Source organism: Corvus brachyrhynchos, unplaced genomic scaffold (genome assembly GCF_000691975.1).
Source record: "Corvus brachyrhynchos isolate BGI_N302 unplaced genomic scaffold, ASM69197v1 scaffold200, whole genome shotgun sequence".
NCBI classification, from domain to species: Eukaryota; Metazoa; Chordata; class Aves; order Passeriformes; family Corvidae; genus Corvus; species Corvus brachyrhynchos.
In genome coordinates, this window is record NW_008236184.1 from 657,719 (window position 1) to 684,984 (window position 27,266).

The 27,266-nt window shown below is 37.0% G+C and overlaps 1 protein-coding gene across 2 annotated transcripts in view; it reads left to right on the plus strand.

Moving 5' to 3' along the window:
- Positions 1 to 458: 458 nt before the first annotated feature.
- VPS13C (vacuolar protein sorting 13 homolog C) overlaps positions 459 to 27,266 on the plus strand; it is a 73,338-nt gene continuing 46,530 nt past the window's right edge. Inside the window, exons 1-30 of one of the 2 annotated variants that reach the window (XM_017737374.1) lie at positions 459 to 478; positions 1,113 to 1,156; positions 2,158 to 2,200; positions 2,966 to 3,061; positions 3,736 to 3,837; positions 9,727 to 9,836; positions 10,650 to 10,709; positions 11,285 to 11,344; positions 12,092 to 12,172; positions 12,811 to 12,868; positions 13,170 to 13,297; positions 14,174 to 14,280; positions 14,935 to 15,106; positions 15,539 to 15,601; positions 16,207 to 16,342; positions 16,914 to 17,008; positions 17,612 to 17,754; positions 18,931 to 19,123; positions 19,273 to 19,387; positions 19,765 to 19,901; positions 20,626 to 20,752; positions 21,387 to 21,504; positions 21,852 to 21,981; positions 22,264 to 22,342; positions 23,065 to 23,204; positions 23,750 to 23,903; positions 24,309 to 24,385; positions 24,560 to 24,619; positions 25,943 to 26,096; positions 26,253 to 26,369. In XM_017737374.1, coding sequence (XP_017592863.1) covers positions 10,683 to 10,709; positions 11,285 to 11,344; positions 12,092 to 12,172; positions 12,811 to 12,868; positions 13,170 to 13,297; positions 14,174 to 14,280; positions 14,935 to 15,106; positions 15,539 to 15,601; positions 16,207 to 16,342; positions 16,914 to 17,008; positions 17,612 to 17,754; positions 18,931 to 19,123; positions 19,273 to 19,387; positions 19,765 to 19,901; positions 20,626 to 20,752; positions 21,387 to 21,504; positions 21,852 to 21,981; positions 22,264 to 22,342; positions 23,065 to 23,204; positions 23,750 to 23,903; positions 24,309 to 24,385; positions 24,560 to 24,619; positions 25,943 to 26,096; positions 26,253 to 26,369 — 2,671 coding nt within the window. In that variant the 5' untranslated portion in view covers positions 459 to 478; positions 1,113 to 1,156; positions 2,158 to 2,200; ... (2 more) ...; positions 9,727 to 9,836; positions 10,650 to 10,682. The remainder of the gene's footprint in view (positions 479 to 1,112; positions 1,157 to 2,157; positions 2,201 to 2,965; positions 3,062 to 3,735; positions 3,838 to 9,726; positions 9,837 to 10,649; positions 10,710 to 11,284; positions 11,345 to 12,091; positions 12,173 to 12,810; positions 12,869 to 13,169; positions 13,298 to 14,173; positions 14,281 to 14,934; positions 15,107 to 15,538; positions 15,602 to 16,206; positions 16,343 to 16,913; positions 17,009 to 17,611; positions 17,755 to 18,930; positions 19,124 to 19,272; positions 19,388 to 19,764; positions 19,902 to 20,625; positions 20,753 to 21,386; positions 21,505 to 21,851; positions 21,982 to 22,263; positions 22,343 to 23,064; positions 23,205 to 23,749; positions 23,904 to 24,308; positions 24,386 to 24,559; positions 24,620 to 25,942; positions 26,097 to 26,252; positions 26,370 to 27,266) is intronic. The other variant, XM_017737368.1, reaches the window with a different exon arrangement.

Genomic DNA, 27,266 nt, shown 5'->3' on the forward strand with positions numbered 1-27,266 from the left:
CGGCAGGCGTCCCCGTTCCCTCGGAGGACCGTCGGTCGTTGTGTGCCCGTGGTCTCTGGCACCCCCTCCCTCACGTCGGTCTGTGGGGCGGGGGGACGGGCGCACGGCGCTGGCCTCGGAGCTCTGCTAGGGAGGAGACTGCCGACATTGATAAACCCTGTTTTTTTCTCCTATTCGTTCTCTCAGGTCCTGGGTGGAAGTACGAGGGTACTGTTGGGTCTGTGGGCGGGCTCATGGCGCAGTGCCCCGGGCGGCGGGAGCGCTGGGTGCCGGTGCAGCTGATGGGGTGCTTGGCGAGCCGTGTCTTGCAGTTATCAGTGTAAATAATGTGTGTTAAACAGCCGGGATAGTCGAGTAACGTGGAGTAGCTGTTCTCGGTGAATGTATCAAAACATTTTCCTTCGTTACCTTGTAGTAATGCAAAAAACCAGCTGAAGTACTGCTTAGGGAAGCTGGCTGGTTTAGGTGCCTTCCGTAGGTAGGTCATCACCTTATTTTTGCTCATCGTGATTGTACATATTTTAACATTTATGCAATATTAATACCTATACTTCAAATGGAATATAACTCTGAGGGATCTGGCATTAAAGTACTAAGAGGTATATTATATGGGCTTTCCATGGGTATAATTCTGTGCTAGTGTTTCATTTAGAAATCCTATTATGTTGTCTGCATCAGGAGAAGTAAATGTGTTTGTGAAAATAGGCATGCGTTTTCGTGGCTCTGATTCATGATTTTTATATTATGTGAAATCATGAAGAACAAGATACCATTTTCCAAGTCTGCCCTGTGTTGATAGAACTGCAGTCATCATTCACAACTAAGTGAATAATAAGAAAGACTTCCTATTATTAGGTGTGTTTAATAGAGTAGAAACATGTAGACATCTAAGTTGGTGATGTTTTTGTCATCTCTTCCAACTGAAATTTTGTCTATAACCCATGTTTAGTGGCTCTTACAAATTACACATTTTTTGTGCTATTCTGTAACTGGAATAAGGTTTTCAGGTTTTAGTCATAAGTACTTAGGAGGGTTGTGGTTGTGTTCCTTTTTCTAACATAAGTTATACTTGAAGTAATTTTTTTCTGTACTTCTGTCTTTTTTCTAAACAGGTAATGTGGCACTCGACAATTTACAGATAAAGGAGAATGCATTAGTAAGTATCCAAATAACTTCAAAATTGTTTTTATGGGTCTAAAGACTGAGAGGATAAAATATTGCTCACTGAAGTCTCACAAAAGGATACACTGTGGGTTTTTTTACTGGTTATTGGAAGTAAGTTTTTGGTTAACTCCTTCTAATTTTGCTTATTTTACTGGGACAGAGGAAGAAAAAAAGCTGTGGTTGAAAAGCAAGAAGTAACTTGCATTAAGTTCCCATACTCTTTGTCTGGAAAAACAAATGACTTGGCTGATTTTCATGTTCTTTAATTTAGCTAATGAACATCTTGCTCCAATACTCAGTGTGTTTCAAACTTCACTAAAGAGAACTGTTACTCTTCTGTGCATTGAAAACACATTGGATCCTTGTATGACCTGATCACTGGCTTCTGTTCATTATTCTCAAGTTTCATATTTTACTTGCCCATTTCATCCATTCCTGGTATCTTTGTTGTTCTTGAAATCTATTGCTACAAATATCTTCGTATCTGGTAGATAAGAAAGGAAGGAAGTGTTACTTTGTACACGCCTTTCCTTCTTATGGGGATTGATTCAAGATTCCAGCAGTTCTGATGTAGAAAAATGCAAAGTCGTGTATGTGGCTGATCAGAGCTGAGAGTGAGCCAAGACCAAGTCAAGAGCATTGAAACAAGGGATGGTTCTGACAGTCTTACAATTGCAATGTGTTAGATTTCAATGCAAAAGTAGTTAAAGGAAGGTCAGTACTGAACACTGCTTTTAGAGAAGTAGCCCACACTTTCTTGAAAAAGAAGGGATCAAAAGAATATGATATGGTCCAATTCTTCTCTTTTTTCCCGTAGTTTTCCTGTCTGCTGCTGTCTGGATTGTTTTTGTTTTCCTTCTAAGGTTTTCTAGTAGAAAAGAAGTAGCTTTTAATTTCTGTATGTAAATCCAGTACTTTGCAAATGTAATTTAGATTTATTTATTTGATTTCTACTATTTCTTCTGTTTAATACTTTATTTTTGTCATTTACAGAGTGAACTGGATGTACCTTTTAGAATAAAAGTTGGTCAGATAGGTAAGTTTTAGTTCCAATCCGAGTATCGCAATGGAAATTTAAATGCAGGCTGTAAGGTCAATCGTGCCCCTGAATTTCTTTTATCAAGCTTTCTTAACTGTAATTATACTCACTGTTGGAACCAGCATAGAAATTCAGTGTGGCTGCCGTTGATGTTATCTGGCAAACCCTGTTTGTGTAACTTTACAGGTTGGTATGAAAAACATGTCTGAGAGGTTCTTCCCGGAGACATGAATGATCAAGGGAGCTGTTTAGTGTAGACGGAGTATGTATTGTTCTTTAAAGGACTGATTAGGACTATGAAGAATTTAAGTTAAATTCCTGAAACTGACAAATATGCTGAAGGTTTAGGAACTCTTAGTTTTTCGGGTTTTTTTTAAATTCCTTTCTCAGGTGGTCAGCATTGCTTTTTCACGTGAAACATTTGTAGGAGATATTTTTGTGTTGTATTTTTTCTTCTATTTCCTGGGAAAATCATATTCATCCCAGTGAATTGAACTTCAGTCATGATCTCAGGTTTTGATTTGAAGTATTCTGACTCAGACTATGACATTTTGCTTAAAACTATGGCTTATGTTTCCTCTGCATGTCTTTTATCACTTCAAGGGCTTTATAAAACGTTCATGCCCATATGGCTTCTCCTAACCTTCTAAGGTGTTTAGGACATCAAGATATAGGGCTAGTGCTCTTTAATGCCTGAGGTGTTCTTTGGACTAAGCACAGTGGAGATTCTTGTTTTGATGTAACTCTATCTGCTTTGTTTAGATAAACTTACTCTGAAGATTCCTTGGAAGAATCTCTATGGGGAGGCAGTTGTTGCAACTCTAGAAGGCTTGTATCTTCTGATAGTTCCTGGAGCAAGTATGTAAACTTTTCGGCTAAGGGTACCATGTAAATGAACCTATAATAGGAGTAGTTCATGTAAGTCACCATTTTTACGTTCTGCTCCCTCAGAGGAATTTCTAGACAAATGCTGGCAAGTTAGTAGGAGAAGGGTGGGAGAAAACAGCACCTGTTGCTTTTACAGAGGTCCTTGGTTGTATCCATTCCAAGTTCAATTCAACAGCCAAGTTTCCTCTAAAACGTGCTTGTCCTGAATCCAGTTTTCTGGCATGGTTTAGCTGTTTATCTGCTTCTAATAGTTGAAGGTAGTAATGCCATTTAGTACTGTTTGTAGGGAGAGGGAAGAGGGTCAAAGAACTTTATTAGTTTTTTTCTGAAATCAGAACCTCTGGTATGATGAGAGAACTTGCAAGTTCCTAGAGTTTTTAAGAACTTTAAAACCTGTTTTATATTGCGCAGACCACACTTAGGGGTCTGAACATCCATGGAAAAATTCTCCTATGAAGTAATGCATAATTGTGTAAAAACAAGAGTTTTGGAGGCTGGCTGCAGTGTTCAGCAATGAAAAAAGAATAGCCTTTCTCTCAAACAAGGTGTTTTGCAACATGATGTTCTATATGGTGTGCATTGCTTGATAATGCATTTATGTAACTTGAGATTTAGGATTAAGGCTGTCCCAACTTGGCTTGCAGGTGTTAAATACGATGCAGAGAAGGAAGAAAAATACTTGCAGGATAATAAACAAAAGGAACTGGCAAGAATTGAGGAAGCCTTGCAGAAAGCGGCAGAAAAAGGTACTGAGTTAATAATGCAAATCTCCATTGGAATTTGAGGACTTAGACTGTGCTATGAAAGAAAAGTCTTGATTTCTAATTGACTTAATAAATTTTGTTTTTTCAAGTGTCCAGCTAATCTTACTACAGTGCTTTGAAAAGCTTTTCTACTCTAAAGCTTGAAAGAAATGTTATTTGTTTGTTTACCATTCATTTATCCAGTCAGCTTCCATGGGAAATGGGAATTTATTCATCTGGTATGTCTTTTTCATTATTTTTTTTCCTTGGTGCTCTAGAGGAACAGGACCATCTAGAACAACAGAAAGTGCATTGCGTGAGGGTAATGTTATCTTGCTTTAGCACCTTGATAATAGATGTTTAGCTGTGTGTTTTAGAGGTGCATGTGGTAGGCTTTCCTTGCTGAAAGGAACCTTTAAGGGGAGCGGTAAGGCTTGTAAACTTTTATTGCAATGATAATGCTTTTGTTTCAGTTTCTGCTGTGCTTTTATGATGTACTGAGTTTGGACTAGTTTGAGAAATGAGACTCTTGTGAGCAGGAAATAATTCACAACACGACAAAACAATTGAGCACGAACATAGGAAACTTAAACTTTTGCTCTAGCTCATAAAAACTATTAAGCTCTCAACTATAGGTTAAAATTGGTCATTTAAGCCCAGTTAACTTGTTTTGTAGTGGTGGGTCTTTTTGCTGTTGTTTGCTTGTACTGTTGTAACCAATACCTTTAATAAAATTATGGTATCAGTTAGGCTTGTTTGGACAGAAACCAAGCTCAGAACCAATGACAGGTAACTACATGTGTTGGAGGAAAAAGTTATCACTGAAGTTTTTGTCTGAATTGAGACCTGTTTGTTGGCTTGTGTAATGGTTCTTAAAATGCGTTTCTAGGATACTTGTAATGCTGCAACTCATGGAAAAATTTCTGAGAAAGAGGTCATGCTTTCAACACTTGGAAAAAGGATAGTTTGGTTGTAATCCCTCTGCTTCTTTAATTCTCCAGTTACAGGAAAGTCTAATGCCTTTTTCTTGCTTTGCTAGTTTGAAAGGTATACGTGGAGTTTCCTTCAAACAGCAATCTGACAATCTGGCTGCAATGAAGAAAGGAGCTTTGCTTTATTTCTTGTCTTTAACATGCCAGAAAATGTATGAGGGCTAAGACAATTTTAGTGAATGAATTTTGCAGCCATTACTTCATACGGGGGTGAAGGAATCTTGATCGAGGTTTAACCTCAGTTATGCAGCACTTGGATCCTGGACAGCAGCAGTGTTTTAGCCAATGCTCTTTGCACCAGTAGCAATAGGATGAATGGATAGCGTAATACGATAAATTTAATCTAATGTGTACTGCTTGAGGAATTCCAATTCTGGAACTTCATGTATTTAAGAGTGAGTCTGTTCACTTGTGACAGTTTTCTTTTTTAAAAAATACTTACTACATCCAGCACTTTTGACACTTTTGAAAACAAATAGTAGAAAAAGCATACCTTAGTGGCTCAACTGATTATATAAAGAACAAGACTTAGTCGTGTTTTGCAGTTTTAAACTTTAAGCCTTGAGAAGGAAAAGCCAGAGGAACATTTAAATTGGATTATTTTCAACTCTAACTTGAGATGTTCAGTTATCCTATGATCATTTTTCAGTGGTAGCCATTTGTGTTTGTGGTGCTGTACTAGAATATTGTATTCAAGAGGACTTGTGTAAGTCTTGCATGAGCAGATCCTTTGCTTTTGCTAGATACAGAAATCTTGGAGCCCATGTTGCCCTACTGAGCTATAAAATTCTAAGAAATTCAGCTCTCTCTGTAGGCTTTTAAGAGAACACGATAGCTGCTGAAAGTCTAGGAAATATATTGAATAGAAAGTTGTCAGGGTTCATGAGCTGTATTTTCTTTTCTGATTAATACTTGATTTATATTAACATGTTTAGAATCTCAATTCAGTCCTTGGATTTAAGAGTATAAGTAGGAGATATTTTCTTTCGACATGCTATTCAAATATTGAGCAAAATGGTCACGCCGCTGTGGTGGTAAGGTACTGTGAGGGGGAAGTGGAAACTGCTGACGCAAGCTGATGAAGCTATTTTTTTTTTTCTAAGCTGTTACAATCTTTCTCTATCAAACCTCATGTATGGAGACCAGAGGCAGCAGGTCTTTTGCTGGTTACAAGAAAAAATGAAAATTGCATGGTTTTTCTATGTAGGTAATCACTGAAACTAGATATTCTGAGGTCACTTGGGCTGTCAGATACTGTAATGGAAATACTACTGTGTCATACAAATTTGGTGAACTTAATATTAAATCAGGAGTTGATTTCCTTCTTTTAAACCAAATGCATTTTTTTGGTTATTTGCTGCCATGTGGACCAAGGCACCCATTCACAGGATTCCTTGTATGGGTTGGAAAGTCTGGTTTACAAGGACACCAAGCCTGGTGGGTATGCATGGTTAGTTACATTTTGCACATGCATGATGAGCAGGCAGCTAAGATTTTTAAAAGTCCCCCGATCCAAAGCAGCCAAATGTACAAGTGAGAAAACAATACTTGTTTGGTAAACATCCACATATTGGTGGTTCTAGAAATGAGATTTTAATGAATGTGGATTCAAGTGGAATCTTGCAGTGACATAGTCCTCTTTTAATTGAGTGGCCATTTCAGAAAATTAAGATATTTCCGTCAGTTGTGTTGAGCTCAAGAATGTTATAAAATGCTGACAATATTCTACTATAATTTTATACCACCATCTCTAGTTGTTTGGAGAGTAGAGAGTAATTACCCTTACTTAACATGTCTGGGCTTAAGATAATGGATGTTCAGGCTGTCTTGAAACCACGGACAGACAGAATGAACTATAGCAGACTGAAGGCATTGGCATGCTTCCCTCTGCTTCTCTTTATTTGCATTGCTCTCAGGTTAGGCAAGGAAACAGCTTCCCTTGAAATTCAGAGGAACTATTGTAATGGTGTACGTGCTTTATTTTTAACTTCTGAAACCTGGTTTTCAGAAATTTACACTTGGCCAAAGTTTCTTGCTTGAGCTGTTATTTGAGCACAGGTTTAAAGTGAACTTGAAAACATACGTTTAGTTTCTCCATGCAGTGGGTGTGGGTAAAGAAGAGGAGTATCCTGTTTCCTTAGTTACGTCATACAAGGGAGTGAAAGCCTGAGACCTACAAATTCAATAGGAAGTGAAGGAAGCTCTCCTTTTAAAGTAACCTTGATAAAGGATTACTTGTACTTTTAAAAGGAACTACCCAAAATAAAATGTTTCTGTTTGTCTAGTTTTACCTTTTTATTATTTATATAGTGATCAGCCTATCACCTTACCTGCAAAACAGGTTGAAATCTTGGCATGCAATTTCCCTCCTTTGTTTGAGCAGGCCTGCAAATGATATCAAGTTGTTCCCCCCAGTTAGGTTAGGTACACTGTTATACTTGCTTCCTTCTTGCTTTAGTGGGATACACCCTTCTCATGTTACCCTATAAAGATAAGCACAGGCAGCACTATTGCTGAGTTATTTTTGCTTAGGTGGCCAGAGAGGGGAAAGAAACAGTGCAACTCACCAAACTGGTTTTCTTCAGAATTGTGGAAAAGTATGAGCATCATTTAATTAATGAAATGGTTGTGATTGTGTGTGTAAATAATAGGATTTAATTTCATGTAAAGCTTTTCGAATCATCATTTTTGTATGTCTTTTTTGTGGTTACTGGATTTGTTCTTTCAGATTGCTTTCATACCATACTGTTGATTATCATGAGAATCCTATTGAAAAGTGTTCTTTGGGTTTCCACATACATCTATATCTTAGCTTGGAAGTTATGTCCTTGTATGGTAGAAGTCTCTTCTGGATTTATATCTTATGCTATGAGAAGTAGCTGGTTGTTTCCTTAATACAGGTGAAATTCTTGAAAAGCTTTTAGTGAGACCTTATAAGCCATTATGCTTTAAGACAAGCTAAAGCTTCTTCTATATTTTCTTATGCTTTCTTACATTTCTGCTTTACTAACTTGAATTTTGTCCTTTTTCCAAAAAATTGCTTGCACTGCAAAAGGACGTAAGCGTAAAAAGTATAAAAAGCATTTTAAGAGACCCTTTAGAGGTCGTGATCACTCAAAAGGTGGGTAACAGTTATGGCTTTTAACTTTTAAGACTTCTTTTTGCTTTCTGTTTGGGTTAGTTTTTCAGTGGTTTGGCCATCCATCCAGTGAGACTTTTTTCCTCCTGTTTGAAAGTGAGGATATAAATTGGAGAGAGCTCTTTTTGCTGTTTATCTATTCTCTGCATCCAGTGAGACTGAAGAGAGTCCTTGTTTCTCTTTACTAGGATAGTTGTGCCTGCTCCTCCAAGTTGAGCTATCGGTAGCATTTACAGTAGAACTGTACACATTTGGTGGGCTGATTCGTGGCACTTCACTGTGACTTTTGGAAAAACTGCATGTGCAAATTACATCTGTTTGTCTGATTTTTGTCAAATTCCAGTAACAGGTAAAGAAAACCTGATACTGATGCTGTAGCAGTAAACAGTCCTTTTATCACCTTTTAGCTCTCTGTTCTAAATAGCTACTATAGTGCTATGACATATTTAAACAGGAATGAAATTGATGTTGTTCCCCAAGAGGATAATCATTGTCTATAAACACCAAACCATGCAGGTTTTCAGCATTAGCATGTGACTAAGAATAGGTTGCCATTTCCCGTGTGGTTGTATTGTTATGTATTTGGTCTTGGAGGAAGCTCCAGCTGTACACAGACTTGCAGTTGGAGGGAAAACCTTGTGGGGACCCAAGATAAGCTTTGCAAGATATCAAACTGAAGTTGCTGCTGGTAGCTGCAGCTGGCTGCAAAAATGTTAATGGGTTCCTTGCACTTAAAGGTCATGAAGCTTTGCTAAGGACTTCTGTGGGGGGTTTTTTGTGTTGTTTGTTTTTTTTAATCAGTTAGTAGGAGGAAATATGTGTAGCATGTAAAAGTGATATAATGTTTCTGTTTCTTCTGCGTTCCTAATTTTTTTCAATTGAAATCAAAAGCTCTCTTGACTGAAACTGTGTTATATCATGTTCAATAGTGAAGTCTTTTCATTTTTAAGCAGATTTCCTGAACCTCTCAAAGCTTTAAAAAAAATTTCTCATTCTTTTAGCAAGATGTATGAAGTTAGATACCTGTGTTCAGCGTGCATTGCATATGTAAAAAGTTAGTTAGAGTAAGCTGGGTCAAACCCTGTAGTCCTTATTTTTCTCTGCTTGGATGGCCATGACTATTTTCTTCAACTTGAGCCATCTGTAGCATTTCCAGCAAAACCTTGGTAGGCTGATTGATGGCATTTGCTGGAATAGCCACTTTGTAAGGAGGGTACCGAACACAACAGTGTAGCCTGTAAAGGCAGCTAGAGGACAAGCGGCTCATCCAGCCATACTTCGGGTAAAATGCTGAAACACAGCTGGAGATGATAGAGTCACATCACTATACTGAAATAATGAGGGACTGTGAATATTACTGCTTGCCTTGGCATGTGTTATTCAAGGCTATTTTGTGCTCAATTATACCATCTTACTTATTTGCTTCTTGAAACCCTTCACTGAGGGACTTTTAAGAGAGAACCTTTTACCTTGGAAGGAGTAGGGAGGAGTATGTTAATCCAGAATTTGCTGTGAGCGAAGCTGTTTTGACTGAAACTTAAGACATTTGTTTTCTTGTGGTTAAGTTGTGCACAGGCAGCTAATATCACATCTTCAGAACGTGGGTGTGCAGAAAAGGAAAAAATGCAAATGCATAATCTAAGTAAGTGACAACTGAAATGTTAGAGGAAATATTATATTTACATTGCTGTAGTTGTTGTAATTAAATTCAAGATGCAATTATTACACTGAATACTGACTTTTTAAAAATTCTTGTTCTAGACAAACCAAAGGAGGAGAAGAAGGATACTTTCTTAGAAAAGCTTGCAACTCAAGTTATAAAAAATGTGCAAGTCAAAATCACAGGCATTCATGTTAAATATGAAGATGATGTAAGTAACTGGAACATATTGTCTTCGTTTAAAATTGTTCTTCAGTGCAGTTCTGATTGTCTAGTCCATACAGAAACTGTATTTGCCACCTTGAAGAAGTTGCTGTGGTTTATTCTGCATCTCTTCAAATAAGGTGTCCCAGCTATGACTGAATGCCAGAAATATGGATATGTGAAATAGATATTCTCTTCCCCATGTCCAGTGCTGCCTTGCTCACTAAATGTGGGCAGTGTCTGTTCTCACGTATTGGTGCAATGGATGTTTTTCAGGGAGTTCTTCAGTGTCCTGGGGAGAGCCCAGAATAGCAGAAGCTGGTGGGTTCACGCATGGGTCTGAAGGCAAATTGTTGAAAACACTCAATTGATAAACAAGACTGTTTGTTTATATGAACCAAACTGGGATTTCTAGTTTTACCTTCCTTTAGGAAAATGATTAAGCAGTTTGTTATGAGATAATTGAATTTAAAAGAAAAGCACTTTGGGACTTTTTTCAGAGACACTAAAGTTAAGGAGGTCAGAGAACTGCATGGGATAAAGTAATATAGCTGACTGAGATGTGGTGCTCTAAATTTTTTTTTTTCCTGTAGGACGACGATGGACTCCAAAAGAAAATTTTCCATTTGAATTGAAGTCCTAAGTCTTTACACTACAGCCGTATTAGTTTTGGCCTATCTTAGTGGGTTCCAGTAATGTTTCAGTTAGAACAACTAAGCAAAGGAAGTTGCTCAGAGCAGTTAGGATTTCAGTCAGCTTTAAATGATACATCTGTCTGCAGCAAGAGACATAAGTACCTGTTATTTTTCTATTTTTATAGATCACAGACCCACAGTGTCCGATTTCCTTGGGAATGACGTTGGGCGAGCTTAGTTTACTGGTAATGTGTGTGTGAATGCATGTTCTTGTGTGTTCAGCTTGCTCGTCTTTGCAGTAGCAGAAAGGAAAAGGAACATACTAAGATGATACAGCGACAGTGTGCATAGAGCTGGAAGTGAAGACAATCTTGTATTCATGCAAATAGTACTGGCAGTTTGAGCAAGCAGAAGGGAAGAGGACTGAGGACCATCACACTTTCTGAGACTTACTGATTTGCTCTAATGAACTAGTGATCTGAGTGACCTATAGAACTGGGCAGGTTTTTTCCAGGTGTAGTAAATGTGGGCAAACATTGCTTCATGATAATAAAGAATTTGGTATTTTGCCAGGCCTTTTGAGAAGTGGGGACAGAAAATTTCAGCTAACTTCTCTTTGACTTAGCTGTTAAGCACTTTATGGGTAGGATGAGGAGTTGAATATCAAAGTATGAAAGTAAACTGACTGATTTTTGTATGTTATCTTGACGTGCGTGTATGCAGAGAAACTGGGTGCATTTGTTGCTTGGAAGCATAGGATAAACCCAAAAATGTGTTAGCTAAGATGCACAAAATTACTTTTATCACTTTGAACTTTTAGACAACAAACGAGAACTGGACACCTTCCATTTTGAATGAAGCTGCAAAAATAATATACAAGGTAATGTGTTTTGGGTTTTTTCCTACACAAGTGAAGAAAGAACTGATCTTGGAGAACAGTAACCTGGGGCTCTAAATATTAAAGTTGGAAAAATAGTTTGCTTTCTGAATTCTCCTGTTTTTCTTTATTTTTGATGTATGTTTAAACACAACTAGAGCACAAATAACTGTTCTTATTTAAGGCATAAACTTAAATAAACTCCATGGTTTAATAATTTCTCTTAAATGAGAATGCTTATCCCCTCATTCAATATACAGCAAGCCTGCATGGAAGCTGTGGTTTCAAAGAGGTTGTCAAATTGCCATTTCCTAATCTAATTTGTATTCCTAATGTAATTGGGATTCTGGGAGCTAAGTGGTCTCTCTGTTCTCCCTGCCCACCTCCTGAACCACCCCTCCAGCCTGTGCAGAAAGGAGTCCGCAGAGGTCTAAGGAATTACAGGAACAATATAAGAAGTGTTTAATAGTCCTGGCTTCTTTATTAGGCCGTGTACTAGTTTTGTGCACCCTTGCCCCTGTAATCCAGGGTCATGTTTAACAGATGTGCATGAACTTGTGCTTTAAGAGCTTGCAATTCAATTATCATTTCAAAATAGTATTGTTAGATTAAATACATCTCAATGCTAATGGTGGATTTGCTGTCTAGCTTGCTATCCTATGTTTTCTGTTTTACAAATGGAAAGCTAAGTTCACAGAATGGGTTGAATACAGAGTATGCAGTTTGTTGCATGTTTTCTTTCCTGTGCAGCTTTTGTGCCTGGACAGCCTCAGTGCTTATTGGAACATACACAGCAAAATGTATTATCATGGCTCCCGTGAACAAATACTGGTAATGTAGAAGAAAATGCATTAAACAGTACTATTTTCTCTAGCTCTTGTGGTATTCAGAACTACACCACACTGATTTCTGCCCCACTCCTCACACTTATGGTCACCTGTATTCAGGGTCATATGTTAATCCATTGCACTATTGTTAATAATACTTTGTGAACCTCATTTGTTATCATCCCCTATAGGGTTTGGACATGATATATTTTTGACCCATGATGTTTATAAAGGTGTTCTGTGTGTCCTTGTACAATACTACTTGTTTACCTTTTCCTTTTGTGCTCATCTTTTACAGATATCTTTATTTTTATTTTATTTTGCCCATAACAAAATATGCACTTAACCCAGTGAGCTTGGTTCTAACACTGAATATTGACTCAAAACTGTGAAGTACTTAAAACCATCCAGTTGTTTAAGACCAGCCAAGTTACTTAGGCATTGCCTGTCTGTGGATGTTTTCCTCTTTTTTCTCTGAATCTCAGTCTGAAGTAAAACCCCAAATTGATAAACAGCTTGAATTGACAGCTGCAAAAGTCTGCAAAATACACATGAAGTTACGTTGGTCCACTCAAAGCTTTGAGAACTCTAAACAAGTAATGCTCTTCAGCAATTGCTAGACAGTATCGTATCCCTTTGCAGGATCAGCTGAAAAGAGGAATTCCCTGTAGTGGTAACCAGCCCGAAGACTATCAGTACAGTAAGTAAGCTAGAAATGAGTGAATCTAAACTGTTCTGAGCATGTTGGTGTAAACAGCCTGATCCTGATCCTGCAGGCACGCCCATACTATCTTCATTTTACAAAAACCTAAATGTAGTAGAACGTATTAGGGCTTGTATACTTCTTGACTATTGCTGGGCTATCTTAATTGTTGTTGTTAAGAATTGCATCCTGATTCTGTGGGGCTTGAGCATGTGTGTGACCAGTACAAAGTGGTTGATCTATTACTTGCTATGCTTTAATTATACATAAAACATCTTTTTTTTTTTTTATCTTGAAGTTTTCAGACCAGTGTCAGCTTCTGCAAGACTGTATATCAACCCATATGCAGAAGTAGAACTGAAAACTCCTAAGATTGATTGTAATGTAGAAGTACAGAGAATTATCATTGAATTCACTAAGCCACAGGTAAGTTGGTTTGGTATTTATCACCTGTTTTAGTTTGTGATGAACTATAGTGTTTTTTCACTGGAAAACATTCTTCTTAGGGATTCTTGTACTTACATGCTCATAGAATTTCTAAACTGTTCAGCAGTACCTGTGGGAAAAGTGTAGGATCTTTTTCCTTCTGTATAACAATCACTTCCTGGTGCTAAATCATTGTACTCTGACACTCTTATCTGTGGACCCTCTGGGGACCACCTGATCTGTGCTCAGCCCTTCCAGTAGCATTCTTTTCACATAGAGAATGGAATCATGAGTAGCCCTTATCTTACTAAACTATAACAGTGTTATAAGTGCAGAGCTGCCTAAGTACAAGCAAGGATGGAAATTAATGGAGTGTGCTGGCTTTGGCAACAAAAACTGCCGAAGTATCAAGCAGCTAATTTATGTGGCTCCCCAGCAATGTTAGTGTTCTCATTTATTCAGAGATAACTTGCAGTTAGTTGGCTAAAGAGCTTTTTAGCTCTTATTGATATCTAAGTGTAGATTGAGTTCAGAACTGTACCAGTAAGATTCACTAATGTAAAGGCAGCTCTAAAATGAGGGAAACTGTGCATTGACAAATGAATATGCTTGGTTTGAGAAAGCCTGAGAGTTTGTGCTGAGCGGACTGATAAAACTACAAATTGTTGTTCTTCGAGGGGAGCAGGGGTTCGTGTAGTGGTGTCCTTTGAGAACAATGGGTGTAGTTGGTCCACTTTTAGGTACTAATGAAAATGCATGGACTTAAATTTCTGTGTAGTTTGAGGAATACTGAAGGCTATTGTGTACATGCAGTTCGAGCACTGCCTGCAAACAAAACCTGAACCTCTGCTAAGAAACTTGTTTTCCTGTGTTTAGTACCTCAGCATGATAGACCTGCTGGAGTCCATAGATTACATGGTTCGCAATGCACCGTACAGAAGATTTAGGCCAAATGTATCTCTCCATAAAAATGCCAGGGAATGGTAAGCTGTGTACATTTATGCATTCTTTGGGAGATGCTGGAGTCCTCTCCAGTCTCTTCATTCTCCGTCGTGGTTAAAAGTAGTTTTAAAACTAGATCACATGCTGATTTTATAACTTTCACAGAGGTTTGCTTAGCCCATATATTCGAGTGATGAAAGATCCAACTGAATAAATGTCACTTGCTAAGCTGAAGTCCCCAAAATTTGAACAAAATGCCAGTGCTCTCACTAGAGGTTAGAATGTAATTTTAGAAAGGCTAAAGAAAAAGCTTAGCAAATGTAATACAGGGGAACCATGTATGTCAACTGTAATTTTTAAAGGTGTGAACTGATACGTGTTTTCTTGGCTTTTTTCAAAGTACTAACTGATACTGATTATCAAAGTGCTTAAGTGAACTTAATGCTGTAACAGCCCAAATTTGCAAACATGCAGAGATCAATAATGAAGGTTTGTAGTTCTTCAGGCATTAAATGTAAGCCCTCTGTTCATTTTTCAAAAGTGATGTTGAAATCATTAAAATTTTTATAAGCCAAGTTATTCAAATCATAAGTGGTGAACAAAGTGTTTGCATACTAATAAATGACCTCTGCAACCTGTAAGTTGTAATGCACAAATGAAATGGGAAGTAGTTCACAAGTGTGCAATTCTTGTAGGTGGAAATATGCAGGTAACAGTGTTCTTGAAGTTCACATCAGAAGACATACTCGAATGTGGACATGGAGTAACATAAAACAGCACAGGCAGCTTCTGAAGAGTTACAAAAATGTGTACAAGAACAAGCTAACACAGAGTAAACTGTCAGAAGAAACACAGAGGCAAATTCAGGTATGAGCCTTTTTTCTTTGGCGGAATTATATTTTGGGTTCTCTATGAAATAATTCTTTAGATATACTTGGGAGTAATCCAGCTTGATGGTTTTACAAGAGCACAAGAGGTTTGTGGAAATACCTTTTTAATCTGAACTTCTGTGTAACCTGTTGCGGAAAACAAAATACTGTGGTTGAGGATTAATGAGCATGGGTGCATTTAATGAAGTGCAAGAGTAATCTAGTTAAGAAAAAAAACCTAGACTGCCTAACATGAATTTTATCTTCTAGTGAGCTTTGCATCTGGGGGTGGGATATACCTGTGACAGAAGTGAGCAGAGCTAGAAATCAATTGGTGTGTAAATATGAAGGAGCTGGTAGAAAATTTATAGTGGAGAGCCTTTCCTAAACGTGTTTTAGAGGCAAATAATTTGATCATACATTTTTATAGGACCTAGAAAGAAAACTTGACGTCTTCAATATAATCTTAGCAAGACAACAAGCACAAGTTGAGGTAAGGAGTCATTTTTGTTCAGTAATATTGTAGCACTTCAATTAGGATGGTATTGTCATGATAGTATTTTTTAAAAAATTGTGCTGATGTGTATGATAGGATAGGTAGACAGGAAGACAAGTTTTCTGTCCTTACAGGACAAGAGTAAATTGATTTCCAAACTGGAAACCAGTTCCAAAAAAAGTACGAAAGTTTTAAATGGTACAGGATCGGTCCTCAGGTTTGGTACTACTAGGTTAAGGAATCTACTAGATTTAAGAAATATAACTGCTTTTTGTACTCTCTCTGTCTTTTTGTATAATTCCTACCTTTTCGTAGTCTAAATACTGGTGAAATGTATAAAAAAACCCACAACTGTCCAAAGTAAAAGTAAGGTGTGCTTATGGCTCTGCATGCACAGACACACAGAGACATGTCCCTCACCCTGATCCTCTTTTTGTCTCTGTCTAGTGAGTCAAAGTGCTCTTAATTCCTTGTGGTGTGGTGTTGCCGTCCCTCAGTTAAATGCATGTTTCCCATGCATACATACATAGAATATTTACAGAAAAATAGTAATACTATTAATTATGCATTTTGTCCAACTTGTTTTAATTTCTGGTTTGTAGACAATAAGATCAGGACAAAAATTACTGAAGAAAAAAAGCACTGAAGCAGAAAAGAAAAGTGGAGGATGGTTTGGTGGCTTCTGGGGTAAAAGAGAATCTAGGAAAAAAGAAGATGAAGAATCACCTGTACCTGAAAGTAGGTGTAGATTGTAATGCACTAATGTCTAGAGAGATATTCGGTCGTCTTCTACATTGAAAAGAAGTGATGTTTTTTTTGCTTCCTACTATGCAGGAGAGGGTATGGCATAAGCAGTGCAATGCAGTATTGATCATTTTATAGTACTACTTACTGAATACTGAGCTGGTAAATAAGGCATTCTCTTAAAATGGCCATAAGCATTTCAGAACCTTGGTGAGGAGAAGAGTGTGGCACTTACATCTGTAGTGATAATTGGCAACAATTGAAACACTCTGTTCCTGGTGATTTGCTGTCTGGATCAGAGGTTCGATCTATTAAAATTCCTGAAATCTATTTTCAACATGGGGAGCTATGGATACTCTTGTAATAAAAATTATTATATATGTGCTACATATGTAACGCCATATATGAAGACTCCTGTGTGAATTATTTTACAATCTGGAATTTAGTGCATTATGACGAATCAATGGAATGTATCAGCACAACTTAAGCAGTAGAAGGCAAATGTGAGGAAAAATGGTAGTTGTTATTTATTAAGGTGCAAATTGTGTGGGTTTTTGGTTTTTAGCTATTGATGAACTAATGACTCCAGAGGAGAAAGCTAAACTTTTTACTGCTATTGGATACAGTGACAGCTCCTATCACCTTTCATTACCGAAGCAGGTAAGCAACCTATGGGATGGTTTAAAAAAACAAACCACACAACAAATTAAGTATAAAGATGCCTTCAGCTCTCTCATTACCTTGAAGAAAGGTGAAGGCTTCAAATTCTGATAGGAAAGATTGTTTGGTTCTTCTGAACTTGCTGATTGACGCAGTCATAAAATGATGCATATGTTGGGAAGTCAGAACCCTCTCGGCAAGGCCAAGACTTGACATTTAGCAGCAAGAACAACAAAGGCATATATGCCGTGTCTTCTAAAATGTAGTTATTTAATGGGATTATAATGATTTTGGTTGATCTAGAGAGTTGTCTACTAAATATAGTTTAGCTATGCTTGCTTCAGGGTTTAAAAAAAAATTCCTGAATGCTGAAAAGAGATAGACTATACTTGCTCTGCATTTGTTGTATTGCACTACTTTATGTTAAAGAAATGACTGGTAAACATTGGATAAAGCAAAGATTGTACTTTGCTTTCTGCATAGAGATGTGTTTCCAGTCTTAGTTGACTGGAAAACTTGGGCACAGTTTGTTAAAATGAAGAGTTCTGAAAAATTATTCGTATTGAGATGACTAATTTCAGTTTCCTCTGATCTTCTCACTAGTATGTTGCCCATGTTGTGACACTGAAGCTGTTAAGCACTTCTCTTACAATTAAAGAAGACAAGAATGTGGCAGAAACTCTTAAAGTACAGATAATTGATCTGAGTACTAAGATATCACAGCGCCCAGGAGCACAAGCCATTAAGTAATTGGATTGGTATTTTCTTTTTGTAGAAACATCTCTGCCCCTCCTCACCCCACTCCCCAGCTCCTTAACTTTCCTTGGGTAGTGCTTGTTGTATATTGACTTGTAAATTTGTGGGTGCCCTGTAATTGTACTCTGTTGTAAATAATATAATTTGGTGAATAACATAGAATGGAATGAAGAAGGGAATGCTGTCTGCTGGTTTTCATGAACAATGGCAAGCTCTTTCTTGAATATAAGTGTTGAAGTGCTGAATATGACTCTTGGGAAGTGATAGCTAAGCAGTGTGAAATAGTGTGGCCACCGAACTCCAGCCAAGCTAGTGAATGTGTTACTCACTGCCTACAGAAATGAAAAATTATGTGTGTGTGCTGTGGGTGGGAGATCAGCCAGAGCATAAGATACTGAGACCTTCCTGTGTTTTAAGAGAGGGCACACCGGAAATACTGAACAAAAATTATTGGATTATATGGTCAATGAATAAGATTTCCAGTGTCTGGAAAATGAATTCGTGCACTTTTTGCTTTCATTTGCAGTTCCTTCAGTTCTGGCTTCATACATAAGAACACCAGCTCAGCCACTGACTCTTGAAATATTTTTGCTAAAAACCATTCTGGGGAATTTTCAAGGTGCAGCTTGAATGCTGCAGAGAAACAAAAAGAGCTTTGACATTATTTTCTATAAATGCATGCCATTTAATTTAGTTTGCAAGACTGAAGCAGTAGAACAGATACTCTTATTAGTGTTATGTTCTTGAAAAAAATGTAATTAAGTTATCTCTACAGAGCCAGGCATGTGACACTGATCATGGCCAAATGTGTTGCCTCCCAAAGTCACAGGTTTCAATGGTGGAGGAACAGGACCTGAAAATCAGTTTCTTATGTAATAGATATTTCTAAGGACGAATAAAGTTGGTGTGGTTTGGTGGTGTTCAATGATTTCTTCAAAGGTGTTTTCCTACTGACTCCACTTAACACTACTGTCAGGGCAGTTCTCAGTACAGAATTCCCATTTGCAGCAAAACAAGTCTGTAACTGCTTTTTAAATCCATACATAACAGTAAACATTACTGAACTTTTTTAATTTATGTAACATAAATATTCTGTTTTTCTTTTCTCTTGACACTGATTCTAACTCTAGCCCAATTACATTTTTTTAACTATTCATCTTCTTTAGGGTTGAAGCAAAGCTTGAAAACTGGTATGTTACAGGCCTGAGACAAGAAAACATTGTACCATCTCTCGTGGCTTCCATAGGGGATAGCAAATCTTCTCTGCTTAAGATTGAGTTTGATGTTAACCCAGAGGACAGTACAGCTGACCAGAGCCTTACTATTGAATCACAGCCTGTGGAAATAAAATATGATGCAGTGAGTAGTAACCAAAACTCTCAGCTCTTTCTGACTCCTCTTTCTCTGCTGTTACTCTCCTTGCTCTATCGAGATCTGATTTTGAATTTTTATTGTGTGACTTCTATGTATATTGCTAATTCTTGTCTTTTTTTTTTTTTTTTTTTAAGAGAACAATAAATGCAATGGTAGAATTCTTTCAGACAAGTAAGGGAATGGATCTTGAAAGATTAACAACAGCCACATTAATGAAACTGGAAGAAATCAAGGAAAGAACTGCTACAGGTAAGACAGTAACAAATCTCAATGAAGGTGAACCCTTATAATGTTTCAATATAATAATGTTTCAATATGTTTCAATGCCTAAACACTTGATTTGTTTTGATTGATGGCCAAATAGCAGGATTGGGATTTTTCCTTGAGATGGTGCCGTTTCAGCTGGGATAGTATTAATTTCTTCTCACTTGGTGACTTGGAGGTTTAATGGATGTTTTGTGGGAAGGAGCATTGAGTTCACTGAGAAATCAGTAGAATGCCACAAAAGCAAGTCTTGACACAAGAGGCTTTATCTTTCAGATAACATCTTTTTGGATGCTGACTGGCACAATTGTTTCACTTGTGAATAGTATTTACATTTCAATGCCCTTTCCTTTTTGTTTAAGGATTAGTTCATATTATCGAAATGCGGAAAGTCCTTGACTTGAAGATTAATCTGAAACCTTCCTACCTTGTGGTTCCACAGACTGGTTTCTACCATGAAAATTCAGATTTGCTGATTTTGGACTTTGGTACATTTCAGGTATATAAATGATTCAGGTATATAAATGACCTCTCTTATGAGCTCAGGGGAAGCAAATATTCTCTTTTAACATAGCTGTCATCTGGAACCATCTTGCTTTCAGAAGGCAGGGTGATCATCTGTGTTTTTAATGCATGTGTTTTTAACTTGCCATATTTCTTACCAAATAGATTTGGGTCAGCAGTTTGATCAGAGTTGTTAGGTTATCTTTGACATACTTGTACGAGTTAATCCTCCTCAGGAAGCTTGTTCATATTGTAATTGTGACTGTAATACCATATCATTTAGTATCTTCCATTTCTTCAGCAGAACACATGAACTTTTGTTTTCTGTGAAATGATAGCCTTTTATTAATAAAAGGGAATATAATATTTCTCTTGAAATTTGAAAATTATTTCCCTTGTTTCTATAAAATGGAAAGATTGCAGTCATTTAACTTGACTTCATGACTGATTAAATATTTATTTTAGTTGTATTCCATAGGTAAAATTATAGACCAGTGAAAAAAATTCTTTTTGCATAGCTTGAATTAAGTGGATTTATGGAAATAACAACAAAAAAGTCTACTTATCAAGAATAAGTGAAGTGGGAAATTACTTATTTTCTCTGTAAGACTCCAAATGCCAATTATTAACTCCTATGAATCATCTTTTCATCTTCACTAGAATGAATAGCACATGTTGGTTTTAATGATTTAATTTTATTTTGTTTGTTATGTGTTTAGCTGAACAGCATAAATCAAGGCAGTAGCGAAGCTTCTAGCTTTTCATCTTTAGAGGAGATTATGGACAAAGCTTATGACAAATTTGATGTGAAAATTAAAAATGTGCAACTTCTTTTTGGAAGAACAGGTAACATAACAACATAGCTGCTGTTTATGCAAAAGATTGTCAAAGGCTACCTACCTGTAATAAACAAATATTTTTTTTAATAAAAAAAAAAAGACAAACTAAAATCAGTAGTTAATGGAAAGTTAGGTTATAATACATGTTTGGTGCCAAACTTTGAAAAAATTGGTTAGTTTCTCTTCAAACAGCTGCTCACTTTTTGTTTGGACTTGTGCATCACTTTGATGGTAGCAATGAATGTAAATGAATAGAACTATTATGTTTTCCATCACATGCAGGAGAAGCACAGCTAAAATTTGCCTTAGTACTTAAATTTCTGTAATCAATAGAATGATAGGTTGCTGTTTTATCTTTTATCTGTCTATGTATCTGTCTATCCATCTGTTTTTCTAGGGGTCAGTGTAGGTACATCTTTTAGTGTAGAATTTGGTTTAATTTTGCTAAGGCAGAAATGTTCACAAATGGGATTAAATGCTCTTAAAATACTTGACCTAAGTTGTTTTAGGTTTCTTTAGTTGGTGAGTGGGTTTTTTTACCCTCCTAGTGATACACCACAAGTAGTTACTTTAATGATGCCTTAATTAAAACAATCAGTGAGTGATGATTTTTTTCATCTAAATTTACTGGACATTTTCAGGTGAAGACTGGAAGAAGGCTCGTTTCCAACATCCATCAACTCTGCACATTTTGCAGCCTATGGATATTCACGTACAGTTGGCAAAATCAATGGTGGAAAGAGATTCCAGGATGGCAAAGTAATATATTAATGTTGAAAAGACTCGTTTATAATTACTGTGTACTTAGAGAAAAGAAAGCTGTGTTTTCCCTAAAGGTTCAGTTGCACTTCATAATTTGAAGGTATTAACTAAGAAGTAGAAATAGGTTACTACTGTTGGCAAAATCTTTTTTGGGTAGTAGTTCCCTGGACCCTTTGCTTGTTACTAACTACTGCTTAATTTAAGTCCAAGCCCTGTTTTGATGGAGAATCCCTGGCTTTACTGATATGTGATCTTTATATAGGAGTATCCATATTGGTAGTATTTAAATGAAGAATTGGTACCTTTTTGTTTAGGAGTTTAATCAGTTGGTTTTTTTTAAAAAGGTTTAAAGTGTCAGGAGGACTTCCTTTGGTGCATGTCAGACTCTCTGACCAGAAAATGAAGGCAATCTTTGATCTGATTGATAGCATTCCACTGCCTCAGAAGTCATCTATGTCAATTCCAAGCACAAAGGTAAGCTGACAACTAAGAAAACTGAGGGGAAAAAAAAGGCATCACTAGGCAAGGTCTTCATTGACTTACCATCAGAACATTCTGGGCTTCCTCAAACAAGGCTGGTGGAGCCTTTGCCATTGTCCTGCTGCTTTCAATGTAAGTATTGGCAGAGCTGACCTTGCCAAAGAATGTGGGGGAGGCATTGTGGAACATTCATCATCAGAAGAAAATATGAGCATACCAAGTTATATAAACTTTAAAATACTGTATTGGTTATTTTCCTCTTTTTCTTCCCTCCAGGTACCAGCTATTCCCACAATTCCTGTTGTTGGTAAAGGGTTACTTAATACACCTCAGTTGTTAGCAGAAATAGTGTCAGGTAAGAAGGTACAGATGTCTTTGTAAAGGTAGAAGGCTGTAACTTAAGGAACAGCTAATACTTCCATATTATTGTTATTGATGTTAAAACATATAAGGACAACAGAGATCAGCATGATAGGTTGTGTCTACCCTCAAGTGCATAAGGAGATTTGATTGATGCTGATGTTACCTCGGAATAATAAACTTGCTTTTTCTAAAAAGCAAACCTGCTTTGTTTTGATAATTAATATTATGCATGAGCAACCTCTTCAGATGAGTGAACTGTGAATACAGACTTGTCAGGTTGTTCTGACTGTTTTGCATTAGCAAAGCTCTCCTTTTTCTGAAAAGACAGAACTAGAATAACACATTACTGAAAAATTACTGTATTGACACTGTGGATTTGAGCTTTTATTTCCATGGCTGTTCTAGAGATGAACTTCCCATAGTGGAACTGAGACACTTGTTTCCTGGAGCTTCCCTTATTATTACTTGCTTATATGTTCTTGAATGTCTAATGATGCCTCTAGACTCTAGTGCTGTCCTTAATAGGGCTTTAATTTTGTTCAGTTCCCATCCAGTGGGAAAGAGAGCAGTATAGATCTAAAGTGTATTTTGTCAGGTTAGGTTTAAACTGCTCAGGCAGTTAAAAAAAATGCAACCAGAACGGGAAAGAGAGGGTGGAATATTTACCCCCATTTCTGGAAAAAGTTTACTGAGGAAGTAATTTCACTTCTGTAGACTCTGAAGAAGAATATTTTGATTTTGACGAAAGCTTTGAACCAACTGACAGTTCAGTAATTAAAGGAGAAGAAATAAGAAAAGAGGAGCCTGCTCAGGAGGAACTGATAGATCTTCAGTTGAAGTTTGAAATTAAAGAAGTATGTTTGTAATTCTATTTTCCTCTACCTAAAGAATACTTTTAAAAAAAATCCAATATTCATTTACTGGCGTTCTTCAGATTAGTGGATGCAAAAACATAATCACCAAACAAAAAAAATACGTGTATACATGTGCATATTTCTATGCAAATGAGTTATTTCTTATCTGTACATGATGCATATAAATAAAACATAATACATATGCACAGATAAAGTATGTATAAAAAAAAATTCCCTTATTGGAGTATTTTTAGTAGAAAAAAAATAGTACCAGGTCATAATTAGGGGGTGGGGAGTGGGAAGTTTGCACTGGAAGAACGAAGTCAGTACCCAGATAGGTCTCTTGCAAAGACAAAATCCCCAAATATTTTTTATGTTTATATCTTTCACCATCAAACAATCACTTTTTCTTTCTATTTTATACTCTTTAGTCTGTAATAAAAACAGTGCTTCCAACAAAGTAGGGAGGGCATTAATTTTGCACTTTTTTTGGTGAGATTACTACATGTGAAAAGATGGTATAACCATATTTCTTGCTCATCCAGGTTTTAGTAGAACTCACCAGGCAAAAGAAAATTGAGGAAACAGTACTTGTATTTGATGTAATGCATCTTGGGACAGAAGCTACTGTCAAAACCTATAATTTAGCAGCTGTATCTTATTTGAAGAAAATAAGCTTGGATTACTATGGAATTGGAGGTAATAAGCAATGGCAGAGAAGTAGACGTGTGTGTGTGTGTGTAGCAGGTACTCTGAACTGCCCTATGCCTTGTGCTCACTGAAATGGAAGTGTTGTCCCAGTTTCCCAGGTAATGTGCAGCTGTCCATTGGCAGTGCTTGTGCCTGTGGTACAGTTGAGAAGCTCTGGACTCTCACCATAATGCTTATGGGATAAATAAATGGCTTAGGGCTCAGTCTTTGGATGGAGAAGGGTTTTGCCTTTTTGGACTTCGCATAAGAGAAACCAGTGACTCATATTTGGTGGTGCAATGTATTTTAGCAAATGGTACTGAAAGTTAATCCCTACCTTCAAGGCACAGGTCATTTGGTTCTCTGAAGGAACAGAAACGATCCTGATTCTTGTTTATCTCTTGTGTTTTACAGGTAAAAAAGCACCCATTCATCTAATTAGTTCCTCAGACAAGCCTGGCTTAGACCTTCTGAAGGTGGAATATGTCAAGGTATACACAAAGCTTTTAAAAATTATTTTTAAAGCATTTCTACATGTTCTTAAAACAGTCTATATATAGTCCTAGAGCTACTATTCAGAGCTAACTGGATTGTTTTATATCTTCTAAAGAGGACAGTGACTGGTTGGAATTAATATTAACCTTCATGCAAATCATTATTTTCAGGCTGACAGAAATGGGCCACAGTTTCAGACAATTTTTGACAACACTGAACAGATGATTCAAGTGAGTGTTTGCAGATTTTACTGCTTATTTTCTTTTGGTTTGCTTGCTCAGAACAGAGGAATTAATAAGAGTTGTTTTGCTTTCCTGTTTTCCTGCCCACCAGCCTTCCAGTAGGAGATTTCAGGTGTTAAAACATCCTTGAAAATTTTTATCCCACTTAAGAGCAGAAAGTTTGTCTGTTGAACTGTGCTGAAAAAGTCTGTCTAGCTCACGTGGATGAAATTCAAACTACTGTAAGAATGCACCTTCTCATGCATCAGGGATCATGATATTCAGTGGCCCAGTATGGGAAACTGTAGTGGAGTCACAGAGTCTTTCATGTCAAATAATCTGTATTGTGAGTGCCATGTATTCAGGACTCTGTTGGCTGTCTTTCATGAGAAGTCTAAACCCATGTCTGAGTGTGGGTTTTTTTTTACTAATGGTGTATTTTTGAGTCAGATTTCAATCTAAGGAAAAATAGTGACTTGAGGCATTCTTGAAATAAAGTACAGAGGATGGTGTTTTCTGTGATAGGTACTTTCTCCTCTTTATACCTTTATGGCATTTTGCCTGCCACATTTTAGTGTGAGGACTGAAATATTTCACTTGTAACTTAATAGTTTTAGAGTGTCTATAGATTTCATCAGGGAACTTTAGTTAATACTGAAATCTTTTTGCCAAAAAGAAGTTCCTGAAGCTGAAGCAGGAGATGACAGTTCTAGTACTCCAGTGCTGCTGAGTTAACTGTCTTCACACTATGGGGTAGTGCTAATGTTAAGAGAACTCAATTTTCTGTACGTCGTCTGAAGTTGCTGTTGCCTTGCAGCTCTTCAATGGGACTTCTGTGCCTGGAAGAATTGCATTTGGGCTCTATTTCCAGTTTCAAGGCCATTCAAGTGGACAACTTTTATTAAACTACACAGCCAGCACTTACCTTTTGGACTCCTTAGTGGATTTACTGAGGAGTACCTATATTCTAAATATCTGCATGTCAGCCACCTGCCATTTACCCATTCTGGTAGTACTGTTATTGCAGGAGCATTCAAGCCCAAGGCTGTGTTTGACAAAATTAGTTTTGTATCACTGTTTTTGTACTGAGGAGGTTATAGGTTAGCAGTTACAGCTGTAGCAGCTGGGTTGTTGCTAGGTTTTCTTACTTTGTAAGCTTATCCCCTTTCTGCTTTACAGGAAGTTTTTCCTTTATGATCTCTTGCTGGTCACACATGCAGCTTTTCTGTTTGTAAAGAATGTTTCTGTTGCACTGGGTGCTTTTGCACCTCAGTCCAACTCTTACACTTTTAAGATATAACAATATCTTATGGCGTCTCATGTTTTCAACAGGTAACTTTTTCATCATTGAACCTCCTGTTGCATACAGAGGCCCTTATGTCTGCTGTCAGTTTTCTAACAACTATTAGCCCATCAGGCAGTGGTAGAAGTGGAGAGACACCATCCAAAGAAGAAAAGCCAGAAGATGACTCTAGATTGAAGAAAGGTACAGTTGTGATTGTCTAAATGGTGGTTCTAGAAGGATATGTTGCATGCTGGCAAAGCAAATCCAGAGAAATACGATTAGCTTTGTAGAAATAAAGATGAAACTGAAAATACAACTTGTAGGTACCTTGAAAATCTCACCTTCTCTTATTTCTAGTGTCTAGACCTTCCAAGGATAAGGATGTGTTTGACTTCAAGCTTTTTGCCAAGCTGGATGCCTTCTGTTTAAATATTTGTGATGAAAAAAAGAACATTGCAGAGATCAAGATACAAGGTATTAAATTCTTTATTAGTAGTAAGTGCTCTGGTACTTTAGTGTCAAAGCAACAGCTAATAATTGGACTAAAAAATAAGGTGTAAATGTGCAGCATCTGTTTTTATTTATTTGTTTATTTATTGTTTGTGCAAAAATGGCTTGTAGCCTTGTTTTCAAAGTCAGCCTTCAAGTCTGTCATAATGTTCTGGCCTCCAGCTAGAAAAATGTGGTGTGTTATTACTCACGTGATTAGGTTCGTGCTTTGAAGGAGCTTGATTGTGGGTGGCTTTTCATGTTGTACTAAGTGTTGGATATTTTTATGGTATACCATAAAATTATTTAGGATAAATAATTAATTATGATAAAAAACCCCTTAAAAATGTTTTCTTTAGTTTTTAACCCTAGGGGTTTGTTTGGGTTCCTTGTTTTGGTTTTGTTTTCTTGATTGGTTTTACCCCTCGGAAGGGCTATCGATAATTTTTTGGGGCAGTTTCACTTCTGACTGATTATAACTGCCGTCCTCCTAGCTGCCAACGCTCTCTAATGAATATTTAAGAATGTGTGATATGCAAGATTAGTACTGCAGTTCATAAAGTCTTTTGCTTGTGCCCATCTTTAAATCATATAATGTATTCACACAAGATTATGTATGCAAAAGTATTGTATTCAAATAATTCAGTATAGTAACATCTTTTCCGATAGAAAATCTCAATGCACTCAATAGCTTGCTTATTAAGAAGTGGATTATTGTTGGTATTTTTCTATGAATAGTAGCTCAGTTATTTCCAGAGATGATTGATATTGAGACAGTATCTGTATTAGAAATATTTCTATTTTGTTTTGGATGAAGCTGTAGTACTTAAAGCTTAGTAACTTTTCCTCACTTCCTCTGCTGGTGTCCCCACCCTGAAAGTA